Below are 19,423 nucleotides of genomic sequence, written 5' to 3' on the forward strand. Positions count from 1 at the left end.
ATTTGCTAGCGTCCATCGCAGAAGGCATTTTGCGGATAGCATGTTGCATGTGAGAGCAGCCACCTCGTGAATGAAGACAAAATCTGTCGAAAATTGAGCATGTGTGGCGGCTGCTCTCACATGCAACAACCCATCCGCGAAATGCCTTTTGCGATGGACCCTAGCAAATCCCTTTATATCTAGAGTCCTCATTGGTTATTTAAGGAGCTAATTGTGTTTATCTTGGCGGGGACCCACTGTTTCAGTCAAGCCTCGGGCTCCAAATCACCTTGATGTAATGTTTTTATATCTGTCTGGGCAATCCCACCCCTTGATTTTTCATTCTGGTAAGCGCTTTCCAGGTGCTTGATGGAGAGTGGAGCTATGCTGATTCGATTTGTTCCCATAAATAGGTTGTTGATCCCATCTCGTGCCCTCATTCACTATTGGATGTTTTGGTGTGTTCCAATTTGTTAAAGTACAAAAGATTAAATAACGCCTTAGCTTTTGGAGTAATTGGTAGTTTCATATGGTATTAGAGCAAATGCCTAGGTTAACCCAAACCTCCTTGATAGCAAAATCCACATGCAATGGCAAAAGTCAAAAGTGGGACACATGTGCCATGTGTAGGCCAACCCAAAGAAAGAGGGGCCACACGTGAGGGGGAGTGTTGAAGTATAAAAGATTAAATAACGCCTTCTCCGACAGCTTAAGCTTTTGGAGTAATTGGTAGTTTCACACAATTGGTGGAACTGGGGTAGTGTTTGTATTTCAATAGTTCCTCCCAACTACCAATTTCGGAATTTCTGTCTGAGTAAATGGCCTTGTGTGCCCTTCTTTATTTCGAGATTTTACTCTCTTGAGGTAATGGGAAGTGACAAACTTTTCGGTCTCTTGTAGATTAAGATTACTAAGCCGGACATAGTAAAAAAAAATGTGGGTGTGTATTGGTGAAATTTTCAAATATTAGGTATCCCAATTTACCTTGAATTCGAGGTCAACTTTTCGGTCTCTTGTAGATTAAGATTGTTAAGCGGGACATAGTAAAAAAAAAAATGTGGGTGTGTATTGGTGAAATTTTCAAATATTAGGTATCCCAATTTACCTTGAATTCACGTCAAATGCAATTTATTTTTAAACAGGGATTTCCTTGGCATTTTCACAAATAGCCATTTTGTGGCTCGATTTGGCATAAGTGAACAGCCACATAGGCTTTTACATGCATGATAGATTAAGATGTAATTTTAGCTTTCACTACAATGCCATTTTCAATAATGTTAAATTCATCATGAGATTTACAAATAATAAAGGAAAACGCTTTCAAATTGATCCCATTCTGAAAATGAAAAAAAACAGAAGAGAAAATGACTAAAATAACTTTGTTTAAGGTTAAATTTTGGGCAGATAAATCGACCACATATAGGGCAATGATGTGTGTGTGAGAGAGAGAGAGATGGGGTCGATTTAAGATATTAGAGAGTCGATTTATCACTGCCCAAAATATTCAAGCAAATGATATGACTGTTAAAGTCTTCAGCGGTGACGTGACTCGTTGTGACAAACAACAACTGAAATATCTTCGATCGCCAACACAATGTGGTGTTTGTGGAGTGTTCGGCTGACGAAAGAAGGTTTGTCGGCCGACAGAAAACTAATCCAAAATTCACTTTTGAATCGGTTTTCTGACGGTGTGCGACCACATTTCGTCGATCAAACTCTCCTCCAATACCATATGTCACTTAGAGATACATCTTTTGGTATTGTTGCAACTAGCCATGGACAATAACTGGTTTTTGCTTTGATATTTCACTTTGTTGACGATTTACTCATTATATCCTATTTTATTTTAATAAAATTACATTTAATTAAAAATGGTGAAATTTTGAATTATTTAGAATTTCTAAAGTAAAGAGGTGTAAATTTTCATAATTTTTAAGAAATTTTAAATTATTCAGAGAAATTTATGGTCCATTTGTATGTACATGTTATATAGAAATAGAAGAAAAGAAAATTAAATTTTCATTTTGAGAGATAAGTCAAACGGCGAAAAAAATAGATCGCAAGCCATTCAAATGAATTGTAAATGAAAATATCTCCTTTAACTTTGATTTTACCCTAAAAAAAGCATGTTTTTTTGTAGCCAAAGACACTATAAATGCTCTGTTTGGTTGCTCATTTTGGGGGGATTGTAGGAGTTTCAAAATGCTTGAGATCTTCCAAAGATCTCCCCAAAGCATGTTTGGTTGTCATTTAGGCCTTTGACCACTAGACAACTTCTAGACATTATTATTGCTTTTTATCCTTGGTGGCGCCTACGTGGCACAGATGTGTTCCTCCCATAATGTTCTCCCATTTTTTCACCCAAATGGTGAAATTTGTGTGGGGAATTAGGAGAAGATTCTTATCTTATTATCTCTCTCTCTCTCTCTCTCTCTCTCTGTGTGTGTGTGTGTGTCTCTTTCCTTTCTTTCTCTTTGACCCTATAGTTTGATAACGACACCCTACATCTTCTATTAATCTGCTCACGCATTCAAATACTACTCGCAAATCTTCCTCCTAATCTTCTCTTCATCTTCCATGCCTGTCTAACTCTCTTTGACTTCTTCTGTTCCTAATTCCCAGCCATCTACAAGCAACCAAATAGAACAAAGGGAGTGAAAAATTAGAGTGTAATTTTTTTACGATTTTACAGTGCCTATTCTTAACCACTGAAGACTTCAAAGCCACCATCACTCTAAAATCCCTATCCCTGCTTAAAGAGTCCTGACATTATCTGAGTGACTCACAATCCGCTAGACTTACCTACAGTGGCTCTACAGTCTTGAAAATCCCACATGATTAACCCCCGTTAAGAAAAACAAAGGCTTATTGGATTAGGTGCTAGATCATCCAATCAAGGTGGAATCAATGATAGCAATCCAAACTTGATTGGCAACTGTTGGATCAGCAGATTCATCACATCCACATGGCAGACTCAGATAGATAGTGGGCCAGACACCTTGCAGATGGGCCAGACCACCAGCATGGTGATTGTATGACTGGGTTCAATCCTCGAGTGATGTGGACGTGATCAGGATCGTTTATCTGACCTATGTTCCTTGATTGGATGATCATAGCCCTTGGATCAACCAAGCCTAATTTTGACTTCCGCGAAGGAAATCAAAACTGGTGAATTTTGTAGGTCTTAATCTTACGGATATGATCTCTGTCCGGTATGGCAATAGGACAAATGGGTTACCATCTGATGTGTACAAAATTAACGGTCTCGATCACGCAATGTCACCGCAGACCCAAAATCTGATCATCAGGATTGATCCCAACCGTACATTCAGCATACCTCCAGAACCAATGGCATTTTCGTTATTTACGACGATTCAAGGACGAATTTGTGCCAACTCGTAAGCGGAAGGGTGTTATGGTAGTTTTGGCAAAAGTAGATGGACTCCTCTGACATTTCACTCTTATAAATTTATATATTTCTATCGGCAGTGGGTGTTAGGGCTTGGGATAATAGGGTTAGGGTTTTCGTAAAGGAAACGCAGGAACAGCAGCAGCCATGGTTCTCAAGTACGTCTTTTCCCCTATCTGAAATTTTACATTTTAATTTCTCAATTTATTATTCTTCATGCATTCCGTTTTTTGTGATTTAGATTAGATGTAGAAACTGATTAGATTTGTCATTGGATTAGGGTTACGGTGGATGTTTGTTGTTTGTAAGAAAATCTAGAAAATGCTTAGCTAAATTAGGGTTTATTTTTCTGTAATTAAAAGAGATCTAAACTTTTTTGTAATTACTTATATGGACGCCTTTGTTTGTCTTTAATTTGATGTATCATTTTCTATGTATGTGATGTCTTGAAATCCTGGATCTTTTTTTCTCTCTCTATAATCATGGTGTGAGGTCGTGGGTTCGATCTATCCTACTCTTTGAAAAAACAAGGGAAAATTATTGAATTAAGGCCATATCTGGCTGCTAGGAATTGTTTTTCATGATAAATCGGTGTATCCAAGTGGTGAGAGAGGGGTAGGGCAGTGGAGAAGGAGAGAGATTTGAGAGGGCATGATTGAGAGGAGTATGAGAAGCGGCTAAAAATCAGAAAAAACTCGTTCAGATTTTGAGTAGAGTTTTTTGTTTCTTGATTTTTTGCCACTTCTCATTACCGGAGCCACTAGTTTCCGCTTTTTTTTTTTTTTTCATGATTTTTATCCACTTCACCCTCATCTCCACTGGGAGACCCAAATGACTCAATAGATTCGGTTGTAGTTTCAGGTAGAACTTTCTATTTTTAAAACTCAAGATGGAAACTGAACACTCATTGGATTTTATTGGGTCTAAGTGTTCTCGACTGGATCAAGCTTTTTTTTTTTTTTTGTAATCATATTTTTCACAGAAAAAAAAAACTTGATCAGAACTTGGGTACAACATTTTCAAGTTCAGTTCAACTTTTCTGAGTATTAGGTTGGGACGGGCAAGATTCTCTGGTAAAACTTTCTATTTTTAAATCTCAAGAAGAAGGCAACGGAAAAGTCATTGTGTTTAATTGGATGTAACAGTTCTTCTCTCCAGAATTAAGTTTATATATATATATATATATATATATATATAGAGGAATAAGATTGTACGCTCGACCGTACCTAAAGTTAGGTACGGTAGAGTGCCAAATCACATGGGTCCCCCATTTTTGGTGGGCATCTAAACCATTCATTTGCAAGGCCCCATCATAAATAGGGTGCATACCAAAAATCAGCACCATTGAATCATCCTAACCCCTCCAAAACTAGAGGCCAAAATGGGCAGATTTGTGGACAAACACTGTCTGTCCATTTTGGCCTCCACAAATGGATGGGTTAGGATCATCCTATGGAGCTGATTTTTGGTATGCACCCTATCTATGATGGGGCCTTGCAAATGAATAGTTTAGATGCTCACCAAAAATGTAGGACCCATGTGATTTGGCACTCTACCGTACCTAACTTTAGGTACGGTCGAGCGTACAATCCTTTTCCTCATATATATATATATATATATTTTTAACACAAAAAATTGAGGAGAATATGAATACAGGGGTTTCAACTTCAACTTTTCTGAGTCTTAGGGTTGGGACGAGCAGACTCAAACTGAACTCCATTTCAAAACTTCGTATAAATTGTTTTTTTTTTTCACTCTTTCCAGTGTCTAGATATTCCAAGATTCATTCGTTTTTCCTCTCTTAAGTTTTGGCTTGTGCTGCTAACTAAACTTCTAATAATGAATTAATAAAATATGTAAAGCTAGCTCATAAGCTAAGATGTTATTCTCAGCTGTTATTAGTGTTTGATGCTTTGTTATTTCTACATGTATGTACTTATTGTTGCGGCACTGTGTCTTTGCATATAGTTTTTTTTTTTTAAGCACAAACACAGAAATCTGATAGGCCTGATTAAGTAAATTAGTCAGCTGACCCAGTCTCAGTTGACTTAGATAGAGAAGTTAGTTGGCACTCCGTCTGTTGCCACCTCTTTTGTTTCACATAAGCACAAAAGCTATAATAGTTGGTGCTTGGAAACTTTTTCTTGTACATAAAAAATGGCCCAAATAAGTACTATTGGTCCCCTCCTCCCCCGGGCTTCCTCAAGTTAAATTTTGATGGATCTAGCTTGGGAAACCCCGGCCCTTCTTGGATAGGAGGCCTTCTTAGAAATGAGGGAGTTACTATATGGGCTTTTTCAGGTCCTCTAGGGATTACAGACTCTAACGAAAGTTAGGGCTGTCCTAGAGGGCATCAAGTCGATTGATCCTTTGGCTATGGCAATGGTGTTAGTGGAGGGCGACTTCCGTAATGTTATTAGATGGTTAGGAGGAAGTAGCAATCACCCTTGGAGATTTTCGAGTTGGATCGCCGAGATCTTGGAGAGGATTGGAGATTCAGGAATTTCGTTTCATCATGTGAAAAGGTCAGCCAATTCGGACACAGATAGATTGGCTAGAGTAGGACCGGCGAGAAGGGAGTTAGAAATTTTCGGCTTTATTCCCCCGTGAGAGGAGTGTTTGTATTTGTTTCTGTTTTTGAATTCCTTGCGTCGTTTTTTTTCTGCCCTTTTGCTGACCCCTTGGTCAGTGTTGTTCTTTTATTTTTCTTCATTAGTGATTCGGTACCATTCAAAATAAAAAGTATGATTGCTCTTAGCACTACTTATCCTCTCCAGATTATAGTTGTTAGAGTTAGATACTATTTAAAAAAAGTTATAGTTGATAGAAGTGTGTATGGTAGTAGAGGATAAGGTTCTCAGTGCCATCTAAATAGAGGTAAAAGCAGACAGAGTTGAATCTTGTCTAGATGGTCAGTTGATGTGAATCTATGATAGCTAAGAGAAACAGAGAGAAGAATAGAAGATCAAGATCAAGAAAAATAATATCAAGAAGGCGATCAAAATCAAGATCATGAAGGAGGTCGAGATCAAGAAAAAGAATAAGAAGGAGATCAAGATCAAGAAAAAAGGGAGATAGGAGTAGAAAGGGATGCGGTTTATGAAGCTAAGCGACGGGGTGCGGATTTTTTACTAGACAAAGAGGGTTAAGAAGGAAAGGAGAAAAAGAAGGGAAAAGATAAGGAGTGACTGAAGAAAGAGGAGAGAGAAGAGAAAAGAAGAAAGTTAAGAGGTTAGGGAATGAAAACTAACATGATATGATATGAAGGTCAAATCTTTTTCCATTAAAAAATGAAGGTCAAATCTTTATTCATTCCATCATTGCATACCATTAAAGAAAAGTGGGCCGTAGCTACATATATAAGAAAACAAGGAAAACTAGAAGGTTCTAAAACCCTAAAAAAACCTAACACTTTTGAACTAAATTACTCTATAATTACTTGAAGACTCAACTCAACTCAACTGAGCCTTTGTCCCAAACTAGTTGGGGTAGGCTAATGAATCCTTTAGAAAATTATCATGAAGAAGGTGAAAGGATCTACCCGGCTCAAATTGACTAAGTCTAATCCTGACACTAGTTGGGTTTGTCTACATGGATCATTTTCTTCCATTCTAGCCTATCCAAGGTCATGTTCTCTGTTATGTTCCTAGCCCTTAAGTCTTTCCTCATTGTTTCTACCCAAGTTGTTTTCGGTTTGCCCCTACCTCTTTTTACTCCATCAACTTGGCACGAGTCACTTTTTCTCACTGGAGCATCCAAAGGCCTATGTTGGATATACCCAAACCATCTTACACGGTGCTCTCTCATCTTCTCCTCAGTTGGTGCCACCCCCACCTTTTTACGGATGTCTTCATTTTTAATTCGATCTAACGTTGTGTGGCCGCACATCCATCTAAGCATTCGCATCTCCGCTACTCATCTTATGCACATGCTGTTTCGTGGTGGTCCAACATGGCTGGCCTCACTGCTGTCTTATAAAATTTTCGTAATACATACAAGTTAGAAAAAGGGCGGCCCAGTGCATGAGGCTACCGCCACTGCAGGGAGTCTTACATACAAGTTAAAAAAAAATCGTAATACATGTGCATGGCCTTTTTAAAATACTCATAACTCAGAGAATTTAAGTGATTTTGATGGGAAAAGTCTACTACGCCTATGCTTAAAAAGACTTAATAGACACATAAAAGACACTTAAAACTCAAACATGGGCCCTAGAATTGTCCCTATCATTCGTAGTAGAACTTGTAGGAGATTTTGATTTGCTACATGTACCTCTTGGTAATTTTGGCTTCTAATGTTTAAATTTTCTTTATTGTCTTCACATGTTTTAAAATGAGAAGCGTGTACCCCAATATTTTAAGTGTCTTGCTTTTTTTTTCTGTTGGACGATCAGATTAAGTGATTTCAGTGCTCCCTCTCTTACTCGCCAGGCTCTTGTCTTTCAATAAGCTCATCGCAACACATCCTAGAACCCTACCACATTTTTTGTGCTACTTAATCTTATTATCTTCCAAACGAAGAAGAAAGCTACTTTTCTAATTTTTTGTCGTCTTTTGAGGAGAAACAAAAATTCAACTGATAAAAATGTTTGCACCTGCTATTCATTCTTTTCGAATTTCCTTGAACACAAGTGATTCTAGTTCCTTGCTGCTCCTAGAATCTGTTCCTAAAGCAGTTAGGGGCCATTTGGATATGCGGATTTTAGAATCATGGATTACCTCAAAATCGTAGTTGGGTAATGAGAGAAGAAGGAGACTGCCTGCTTCACTTCTCTTGAGAATCTTGGATTTTAATTAAGAAATCCAGGTTTTAGAAATCTCTTCCACATCTTGAGATTTCTAAAACCTAGAAACATGGGATGATCTCCTGCTATCTTCCTGATGGAAAGAAGGGCGAGAAAATAGAAAACGACAGCTTGTCTCCTTCTCTCGTCTCCCAAAGATGATTTGGAGGAAATCCAATATTCTAAAATCCTCGTATCCAAACGGCCCCTTAGTTTTTGGATAAACATTTTCAGTAACTATTTCCCTTGGCACGGCTTATATGTCCAGATTATGGTTGCTGGAAGTGGGGGTATGGTAGTTGGAGCCATGGTTTTAAATTTCGGTTTCGGCTAAAATTTCTAACTTATCCGAAACTGAAATTTCTGCTGAAATCCCGAAATTTCGGGCAAAATTGGTACACGCGCACGAAATTCCTGATTTTTAGGACGAAATTATGATTGAAATTACCGAAATTTCGGTAATTTTTTTCGAAATACTTTAATGCAATAAAATATTATTATTTTAATATCAATTTCGACGAAATTATTTCAAACGAAATTTGGTAAATTTCGGGAATTTCGGTACGTTTCGGTTTCGGTTTCGGTTCTCACTGAAATCTGAAATTCTGTCTGAAATTTCGGATTTCGGTTGAAATTTAAAACCCTGGTTGGAGCACAAAGGTGGCAATTTCACGGAATGGAGGTAAAAGAGGACGACATTGAATCATTTGCAAGTGGTAGTGAAACTGGGAGGAGGATTTGGTTTGGTAAAGTGCCTTGTGGGGTACTTCCTTTGCTTCAAAATGAAGAAGATGTTGCAGAATAGGTTTGAGGGCGTCTTGCTTTTATCTGTTTGATCACCGCTACATAATATTTAGGATCTGGGAGCCTCTGCCTCTCCCTTGACCTATTGTCTCAATAAGCACTTTGCATCACATATTCGAGAACCCTACTACATCTTATGTGCAGCTTAATCTTATTATATTCTAAGAGATGAAGAAATGCATTGTTGGAATATGCGGTAGGCTTTTGATTAGAAGCAATAAAAGAAATTTAACTGATAAAATATGTGTGCTATCTGTGCGAACCCATGTCACTCTTTTCTGAAAGTGTCTCCTTGAAAGGAAAAAAAAAAACTTAGACAAAGGTGGTGTACAATGTTGACTTGCCACCGTGCTCATTGAAACACTTATACCAGTTGAAAACATTTTTCTTGGTTATTGGAACGTTGTACCCCATTCAATCTCTCAAAGCCTTAAACATCAAAAAGTTGTTCAAGTCCATGCCAGTGTTCCGGCTCATCCACTCATGCCTCCATGGATGTGTCTCGCCTTGTCTTTCCCTGTTGTGTAGACTGCATTTTTAAAGGTCTAAATATACAGATTCATGCATAAGCGAATGTTGAGGATAACAGAGAACATGACATTGGATAGGAGAGAATGGAAGAAAATGATCCATGTAGACGTAGGGGTGGTTATTCGGTTATAACCGAACCGAAATAACCGAAATAATTTCGGTTATCAAATTTCGGTAACCGAAACCGAACCGAAAATTTTCAAAACCGAACCGAGACCGAACCGATTAAAAATTCGGTTATAACCGAATAAACCGAATAACCGAATAGTGGGAAAAAAAGAGGGAAAAATGCAAAATCTTGGTTTCGATCGGAGGGCTAGGATCATCCAATCAAAATAATTTTTGAAGCACAACCTAATTAAGTTGTGATCAATCAAATGGACGGTTTTGATCATCCTTTGGAGTGCCCGTATCACACTTTTTTTTGAAAAAATAATGATTTTTATCATTATTTCGGTTAACCGAATTGTTTTTTGAGATAACCGAAACTGAAAACCGAAATTTGGCATCCATGAAAACCGAAACCGAACCGATTGATCTTCCAACCGAACCGAAATAACCGAACGAATTCGGTTCGGTCGGTTATTTCGGTTAAACCCGAATAATGAACAGCCCAATGTAGACGAACCCAACTAGTGTCAGGATTAGGCTTAGTCAGTTTGAACTGCGTGGACTCTTTCACCTACTTCATGAAAATTTTCTAAGGGATTCATTAGCCGACCCCAACTAGTTTGGGACAAAGGCTTAGTTGAGTTGAGTTGATTATGCATATGAGAATGTGTCTGCTGCATAAAATTTTCTTAATCAATACTGAAAAGATATCTGTTCCTATTTTTTAATTTTCTAAATTTTAAATGCCTGAATTTTTAATTGCCTAAATTTTACTTCTAAGTCAATACTGAAGAGATTTATTTGTGCCTGCATTTTTAATGGTCTAAATTTTCTTAATCAATGGCTTTTTAGGACTGAACTCTGTCGCTTCAGTGGTGCCAAGATATACCCTGGTAAGGGTATCAGATTTGTGCGTGCTGATTCTCAGGTAACTTGTGATAGTTCGTTCTTTATTTTTTATGGCAAAGTGCCTGTGAATGTATCTATCTTATCGCTTCTGTAAATCTATCCCTCCTGTTTTTTAATCATGTCTCATTGCATCGGTGCACATGTCTTTTGATCATTCTAGGTCTTCCTGTTTGCCAACTCAAAATGTAAGAGGTACTTCCACAACAGACTGAAGCCATCAAAGCTTACCTGGACTGCTATGTATAGGAAACAGCATAAGAAGGTGCCTTTCTTTTCTGTGATTTTATTTGGAGATGAAGGCTTTTCGATATTTTTTCCTTGTTTGGTTGATCATTGGATCCACTGCCACCCATTTAAATTTATATATTTACTGTATTTGTATTTTTTTACAATATTCTTTTATGGTTTGGTTGATCGTTGTATGTGTTTGTCTTCCATGCTGGTTTTAGGATATGCATGCTGAAGCTGTGAAAAAGAAGCGCCGTGCTACCAAGAAGCCTTACTCTAGGTCTATTGTTGGTGCTACTTTAGAGGTGATCCAGAAGAAGAGAACAGAGAAAGCAGAAGTCCGAGATGCCGCCAGGGAAGCTGCTCTTCGGTATGTTTTTCTCCCCTACTCTAGTTCTAGGTTTTCTACCCGCCCTGTTCTTGTTTTCCAGCCGCACTGAGCGTGAGAGAAGGGGAGTTCACATATATAGCTCATGAACTCTCTCTCCCTTTCCGATGTGGGATCTTACAAGTTCCATTGTCATTTTGGTTTTTTGGATCCTAGTGTAGAAGGGCAAGGTTCAGTGGTTCATTTGCAGGTTCTTTTTAGTTTGAATTCGAGAATATTTTACTTCCATATTTATTGGGTATGTTGGTTTTGCAGTGAAGTTAAGGAGAGGATTAAGAAAACAAGGGACGAGAAGAAGGCAAAGAAAGCAGAGGTAATGGCCAAGTCACAGAAGACTCAGACCAAGGGTAGCATGCAGAAGGGCGCAGCACCGAAAGGCCCCAAACTTGGAGGTGGCGGTGGAAAGCGCTGAGTGGTAGCCTTTCTTAATTCCCTATTTTGCAGAGAATAGAATGAGTAAAACAGAACTGCATCTTTTAAAAAGCTTTGTAGGATTAGCTTTGTTAACCAGACTATATTTTGTCACTGTCCTATTATTACCAAACAGTGTTTTTTTCATTTCATGTGTTTCTTCATTGTGATTTACTAAAAGTTATTGGCATTTCCAGACGCATACTCATTTTCATATTCTGTGGAGATGGGAAGTATTAGGACCTGCTGACAGGGACTATGTTGCAAGTTGCCTGCATTTTGATGTAGAACTAGAAAACTGCATGTCTTTGTGCCTGGCCATGGAAGCATTAGATGAAGTTAAAATGCATGCTATTTTGATGCTGCCCGTTGAGCAACATATTGTATTCCATTATGTTAATTTGCCTCCGATCCATCCTTTTTACCTTGTTCTCGAACGTTGCTGAGAAACACTCGGTAGAAAAGTTTCCCACCACCACTTATTTGGGTCTCAATTTTGCAGTCGGTCCCACCCAAAAAGAAAAAGAAGGCCTGGGACCTTATAATGGAAGAGTGGGTATAAGGGTTTGGATCTTGGCTTTCTCTAGTTGTTTCATAGTTAAGTCATTCTATCTTATCGCTCCGCTCCAACAGTCAAATAGGGTACTTCATACACCTTAAAGCTCATAGGACGAAAAGAGGTTGTTTTGTCCGGATTATTCGTAACTGCATATTTACAATACAGACGCGGAGATCAGTTGGACCTGAGCTATCCCCTTGACTCGAACTGATGAGAATTTGACTCCACGAGAAATTGAACAAAAAGCTGCCGAATCGGCTATCCTACATCTGAACTGAATTCTTTCTGGTTAAAGAATCTCTTTCTAGTTGCTCTGGAACAATTAGGAGGCGGCGGAAGATCGTTCGAAAGCGAGTAGCTAAGACTAAGACCCCGATACATTGCAAACTAGAGTAGTGACATTAGTTTGTTAAAAGCGGTCGGCGGCTGATACACTTTAAAATATTTCTATATGTTCCTTTCTGATTCCTTCTATGTCGCAGGGTTAAAACCAAGAAATCAGGAAAAGAATTGCAATAGCTAAATGATGGTGTGCAATATCGGTCAGCCACAGACCCCCTGTTACAGGATCTAATCCTCCACGTAGCTTCCTGTCCTACTCCTTCCTAGCTATCCAGAGTTTGGAGCTTTCAAGCCCCACTAAGTGTGCGCATTTGGGTGGACAACGTTCTTGGACCAAATCGTTAACCATCAACCGTCTCTGTTGCTGCCATATCCTCATCATTGACCATTGTGACTTGTGTGTGTGTGGAAGCTGGTGACTTTGTGGATCATAGGTTTCTTCATTACAGGTATTATAACTTCATGTGGGTTAAAGTTCTTCATTACAGGTATGTCGTAGGTATTTCCTGCCCATTTGTCCACTCTCCTTGAATCTTCATTCTTGTACTCTGGCCTACGAAGGGTATGATTCTTTGGAAACTGGTCCTACTGGGCACTTTTTGGGTCGACGAATGCGTGCAACCTTAAAGAATAAAATCAAAAGTTCCACATCCTCACTCTCGAAAATCTTAACCTTAGTCATCTCTTGGGCTATGATTCTCTTTTGCTTTAAGATGTACTCTGCAATCGATATATGGCACTGTTGGAGGGAGGTTTGCATGAGTAGGATGGAGAGGTTATAATGCCCGGATTCCTCCTAAGCCCAATTAGTTGAAGCTTAAATGCGATGACTCTAGTTTGGGTGACCTAGTTGAAGCTTAAATGCGATGACTCTAGTTTGGGTGACCTTGGCCCGGCTGGCATTGGAGGCCTTCTCGGAGGAGAGATTGGCTTTACAGAATGGGTTTTCTCATGTCCTATTGATGTCAAAAATTATAACGAGCAGAAGTGCTGGCTATTCTTTGAAGCGTCAGATTAATGACCACAAGAGATCTGCATATCCTTACTGTGGAAGGCGACTCCGTCAACGTTGTCATATGGTTGGATGGGAGACACTCTCACCCTTGGAGATAGTCAGAGTTGATAGATGGGATTTTGGTTTGTGTGGAGGGTCATCCGGCGCGCTTCCAACATGTTCAGAGATTGGCTAATATATAAGCGGACTCTCGTGCTCGTGATGGGTGATGGGTAGGGGTGTAAACGAGCCGAGCCGAGCCGAACTTGGCCAGGCTCGGCTCGGCTCGTTAAGCTCAAAAGCTCGGCTCGGGCTCGAACCAGGCTCGGGCTCAGCTCGGCTCGGTCAGGCTCGGCCAGGCTCGCGAGCCTTACCGAGCTCGGGTTATATTATGTTCACACCCCTCATCTTCCCTGGACAGCCCTATTAGTGTAATTTGACTACTTTTTTTACACTATGGGGGGTGGTCCAAGTAACAAATGGGGTTCCAAAAATGAAGTGACATATTTTGCCCCCCCCCCCCCCCCTTTCACTCCCTGGACAACCCTTTTAATGCATAAATTAATATAATATATATATATATATATATATATATATATATATATATATATATATTTAAATATATTAAATTCTTAACGAGCGTTAACGAGCCGAGCCGAGCTTGGCCCAAATTGGGCTCGGCTCGTTAAGCTTAACGAGCCTGGAGAGCCGGCTCGGCTCGGCTCGTTAAGGATTCGAGCCGAGCTTTTTTCTAGCCGAGCTCGAGCGAGCCTCCGAGCCCGAGCCAAAATTGACACCCTTAGTGATGGGTGAATCGTTAGAAATATTCGGCTTCCTACCACCTTGATTTTTTGAATTTCTGGTAGCTCCATGCTCATATTTGTGCTCTCTTTGTTTTTGTAGCTTCTTGTTGTCGAGAACTTATATGATGCCGGACCGTGAGATTATAAAGGGCGGAGAGAGAAAATCATCTCTCCCTTGATTTTTAATCCAAGAGAAAGCCTTGTTTCTGACTTTTCCTTGGTTAAAAAGCCAAGGCAGCAGGTTTTGTCTCTACCCGCCTTTTACATTCTCACGGTCGGGCATCATATAATTTCTCCTTGTTGTCTATGTTCTCTGACGGCACATGTTTTCTTTTTAATAAGATCCTATGGGCGCTGATAAATTCGCACCCTCTGTAGGATAATTCGCCCCACTTTTAATATGATTTGTTGTCAAAAAGCATTATAATCTGTGACAATTCACATTGTTAGGGGTGAGAATTATCCTACAGGGGTTGCGAATTGATCATCTTCCAATCCTATCATTCCCGCCCCCCCCCCCACACACACAAAAAAAAAAAAACTCCCTATTTACTGTAGGTAATTTTCTCTTTAACTAAGGAAAATTAAAGAGTACGTGTTCATTCCTCCTCCTTCAATATGTAATTTCTCCGATTTTCATTCCTCTTCTCCATTTTCTTCTTTTCTACTTGGTCGGTCGCAACGACTTCGTTTTGGTCTTGACTGTCGCAGCCAAGTGTTCAAATAACACTCCGTTTTTTCTTACGATGAATGTCGGCAACCATGAAAAGGCAATCATTGTCGGCCAACAACCCAAAAACGGTGTAGAAAGGTAAGGTACCAAAAATTGGATACGTGGATTTTAGAATCCAGGTTTTCGTTTGAAAGCGGTGTCAAATTCTGGATTTTACAATCTATTATCCGGGATTTTAAGTAAGAAATCCAGGTTTTCGAAATCCCTCCTCTTACACCCGGATGTTTCCAAAACCTGGAAACATGGGACAATCTCAGACCCAGGAAGAGGGTTCGAAATGAAAAAAATGTCTTGTTGCCTCAGAAAAAATGGGGTCGCATCAACTACGCTGAAAGTCCCTTTTACGATAATGATAAAAGTAATTTGTGAGTTCTACAAGAGAATATATGGGAGCATGTATCAAAGTATAAAAGATTAACACCTTTCTCCAATAGCTTAAGCTTTTGGAGAAGTTGGTAAGTTAACATGGTATCAGAGCCAAAGGTCTCGAGTTCAAACCTCCCGGATAGCAAAAATTCACATGCGATAGTTGGCCCAAAGTGGGACCACATGTGCCACGTGTATGCCAAGTGGGCCAAACGTGCGGGGGAGTGTCAAAGTATAAAAGATAAATAACACCTTTCTCCAATAGCTTAAGCTTTCGGAGAAGTTGGTAAGTTAACAGCATGAGCGTGAGATCATGACCATTGTTGTTCTAAAAAGTGATCAGGCAACCCAAGTGATATTGATTCAATGCCCAACTAACATCTCATGCATAAGATAAAGGACTACAAAAATCTAAGGCTTATCTTTCCTTGACAAAACCCTATTAGCCTCGATAAAATCATGGGCCTAAGATCATTCAACCAGGGTCTTCTCAGAATTTGGCCGTCTGATGATTCTCATTTGGATCAACAGATCTGATCACAAAATCACGATAAAGATTTTATATGTTGCGCGCCTGTGAAGTCGAGTGTTTTTCAGAAAGTACGATGGGGCCCACTTCATGGATGATCCAAACCGTTCATTTGTCGGGCCACAACGAAAATAGGCTGTGCTTCATAAATCATACCCATAGGATGAAACCTAACCCTCTCGGATCTATAGAGGTTCTATAATGTGCATTCCCTTTACAGGTCGGAGGGTTAGGATCATCCTATGAGGATGGTTTACAGGATACTTCCTATTTATGTCGTGACATAACAAATGAACGGTTTGGATCATCGTATGAAGTGGGCCCCACTATAGTTTTCTTAGGCACAAGTGTAAAAGTGACTTTTTCTGTGAGCATCTTCCAATTTGTCTTCTCTCAGAGAGTAGAGGAAGCCCCAAGTGCCAAATGGGTCCTCCTGATGTGAGAGGTGACAAAATTAGAGATTAGTTGCCAATCGCTCCACGCAAACCCCACCCCAACATGACCCACGCGCTTATCTTTTTAACTGTCGGCTTGTACTTTGTTCCCTTATTTGGCAGAATGAAAATGCTCCATTTGAAAAAAAAATATGGGGTATTTGCAAAGGGATTTGCTACGCAGAAAAGCTGAGATGTTCTATGAATCTTGGATTTTCTCATAAGAAAGAAAGTTCGACACAACCGACATGAGATATTTTCTCATGTAGGGTAGCGTTCTCTAAATTGGATTTGGACACAAATAGATTCTAAATTCCACCAAAAATACAAATATTAATGGGATGTAGAATTATTTTAGAGTCCAAATAGATTCTACTTAGCTAACCAAACCAATTGCCTGATTTTACCAAGAATCATTTTTGGGAATGATTGGGTCAGGTCGAATTTTTATGGGAAAACTCAAGATTCATAAACATGACCCTGCAGCTTGAGATAGTTTCTTGGGTCGGTCCGATTTTTCTACATGTATTCATTTTACTTTGAGAAGTGTGACATGAATGATGTGCAAATAAGAATTCAACTAATGCTTTTAGTTTTGGAAATGCCTTTCCCGCGTTTACCGCCCGATGAACTCTTTGGATCTGGTAATTCTACTGGACTCCAAGATTTCCTAGAGCGGTCTACGTTAAGAGGGTGGATGCAAATGTGAAGAGATCTTTGATACACCTTATAGTTTTTACTCTGGAGTTTGGATGAACCAAGGAGATTGAAGAAAGGATAGGTGGAGGGGCAATGCTTGGATAAGAAAAGACTGTTGGGGTTTATCTTTTTAGTTTAAACAAATAAATGGAGTAGACTTCTTATGTAATGAAGCCTGAGTTGGGTTGGTTTGGGTTCCGGGTTTTTTATTCTTTAAAATTGATGGATGAGTTTTTTTAACGTGAAAACTGACCCAACCTAAGACACATGATGTCTAAATCCAGCCATGGGTGTTTTCAGGTTAGGTCGATGCGGGTCGGTTAAAACCCAACCCATGTTGCAACCGTAGTTGCAACCGTCCCGGTAAGATCTACTTAGAAAGCAATACAAATAGAAGACTCCAAATGAGTCTTCACTTCGTAACACCCAGCATGTACCCACATGCGCGTGTCCAAAACTGATTAAGTCAGTGTTTGTTTTGGATTTTGAGTCCAAACTAATTATTGGACTCAAATTTAGGTTTAATCTGGAGTCAAATAATCAGTTTCGGACTCACAATCAGTTCTCAAAAATCCAAAACACGGAAATTTGGGTCCAATAATTAATTTTGGACTCTTAATCGATTCTCAAGATCCATAACTTCCCTTTCATAGATTCAACCGACCATTCAAAGGCCGACAGGTTCTTTTCTCACAGAGAGGACAGATGCTAGAACCACAATCACAAAAGAACAAAAGATAATTAGTGTATTTATGACTACTTTTTTAGAATATAAAGAGATGGCCCAGGCAAGAAAACGTCATCACCCAAAAAAAATTGTTCACAAAACACCCATTCAAAATCTAATGAATATTCTAGATCGGTTTTTCAAAATTTAATGGGGTGATTTGGTTAGGGAAATGTTATCAGCACTACTGTATTTTGATGATGGCACTGCTCACTTTATTAAAAGTAAGGAATGGCCCGCACCATAAGATGATCCAAACCGTCCATTAGATGGGCCACATTCTAAACTGGTTGTACCCCAAAAATTATTTCCATAGGTTGATCCTACGCTCCGATCTATAGAGGGTTAGGATCGACCCTCTAACATTCAGATCGGAGGGTTAGGATCAACCTATGGAAATGATTTTTGAGGCACAACCTGTTTAGGCTGTGGCTCATCTAATGGACGGTTTGGATGATCCTATGATGCGGGCCATACCCTACTTTCAATAGAGTGAGGAGTGCCCTCATCAAAATACTGTAGTCCTGATAACATTTCCCTTTGGGTATTTTCACTTTCGCTTTTACTTGCAGAACAGAATTCCGTTAAGTGTTTTATCCTGATAGGGTCCGGACTCAGCACTGAGGGAATCCGGACTCAGCAATCCGGACTCAGCACTGAGGGGTCCGAACTCAGCATCCAATTAGACTGATAGGGTCCGGACTCAGCACTGAGGGAATCCGGACTCAGCAATCCGGACTCAGCACTGAGGGGTCCGAACTCAGCATCCAATTAGCTTCTGGCACGTGGCCCTCACAAGGACCGTTGGAAGGCCAACACCTGTCTCCACTAGGTGTGACACCTGGACCAATCAGGGACCTCCATCTGCCCTCCTTAGGTATGAAACCTGGTCCATACAGAGGCCACCACCTGGCTCAAAACTACCACCTGTCCTAGACAGGTGGCTCAGAATCACTATAAATAGCCTTCACTTGTGCTAAGGTGAGGGCCCTGAAAATCTGAGAACCAAAACTCTAAGCTTTTTGCTCTGACATTGCTCTACACTCCTGCTCATACTGACTTGAGTGTCGAAGCGCCCGTCCGGAGTATCACTCCGGGTTGGTCCTCTGACCCTTTTCTTTCTTGTCTGTACTCTGTGCAGCGCAGGACTCAACCAGCCATTCAGCCGTGGCTCGTTAGCCCGGACCACCCAGCCCTACCATAACCTGTTACCGATTTTAGGCCTAACAGATTTGGCGCCATCCGTGGGACTCCGCAACAAAAAGCTGTTCGAAAATCTCACCCAGATAAAAATGGTAGGACAGACCGGCAAGCGAGCACCTCCGACTTCTCGGGCTACCCGGGCTACAGCCCCCTGTGAAGGACGAAGTGAGCGTCTGGCCTCACAGGTGGAGGTCGGGGCGGCCGTGGAGCGGACTTCGCCCCACTCGGACCGTTCAGATCCCACCCCGACCCCGAGGGAAATGAGGGCTCTCTTTCAGGAAATGACCGCGGTGGTTGCGCAGTTTAGGAATGCGGCTCCCGCACTCCAGCACCACCCCGTCGAGGTTTCTCGACCTGTCCAGAGGGGAGAAAGCTCCCGCAGAGAACGCGCGTCTCCACCCCGCGACCAAACTCGTCACTCCACCCGAAGAGACCACCAGTCGCGGGACAGGAGCGTGCGTCCTGAGCCTCGTCGACAGCA

General features: G+C 40.4%; 1 protein-coding gene across 1 annotated transcript; it reads left to right on the plus strand.

The window, feature by feature from the left end:
• The first annotated feature begins 3,463 nt into the window (after positions 1–3,463).
• LOC143886386 (large ribosomal subunit protein eL24-like) lies at positions 3,464–11,755 on the plus strand. Its single transcript, XM_077390339.1, has 5 exons — positions 3,464–3,546; positions 10,470–10,545; positions 10,687–10,788; positions 10,976–11,124; positions 11,398–11,755. The coding sequence occupies exons 1-5, from the start codon at positions 3,536–3,538 to the stop codon at positions 11,552–11,554; spliced, it is 495 nt and encodes a 164-aa protein (XP_077246454.1). The 5' UTR covers positions 3,464–3,535; the 3' UTR covers positions 11,555–11,755.
• Positions 11,756–19,423: the final 7,668 nt, after the last annotated feature.

The sequence above is a fragment of the Tasmannia lanceolata genome, unplaced genomic scaffold (genome assembly GCF_043159265.1).
Source record: "Tasmannia lanceolata isolate RefF3 unplaced genomic scaffold, GAP_Taslan_0.1 ptg000002l, whole genome shotgun sequence".
Lineage (NCBI taxonomy): Eukaryota > Viridiplantae > Streptophyta > Magnoliopsida > Canellales > Winteraceae > Tasmannia > Tasmannia lanceolata.

What these genes read in the sequence shown, in the direction of transcription:
- LOC143886386 (XM_077390339.1), top strand. An exon ending in TTGTGCGTGCTGATTCTCAG is followed by an intron (nt 10,546 to 10,686) that starts GTAACTTGTGAT and finishes TGATCATTCTAG; the next exon opens with GTCTTCCTGTTTGCCAACTC. An exon ending in ATAGGAAACAGCATAAGAAG is followed by an intron (nt 10,789 to 10,975) that starts GTGCCTTTCTTT and finishes TGCTGGTTTTAG; the next exon opens with GATATGCATGCTGAAGCTGT.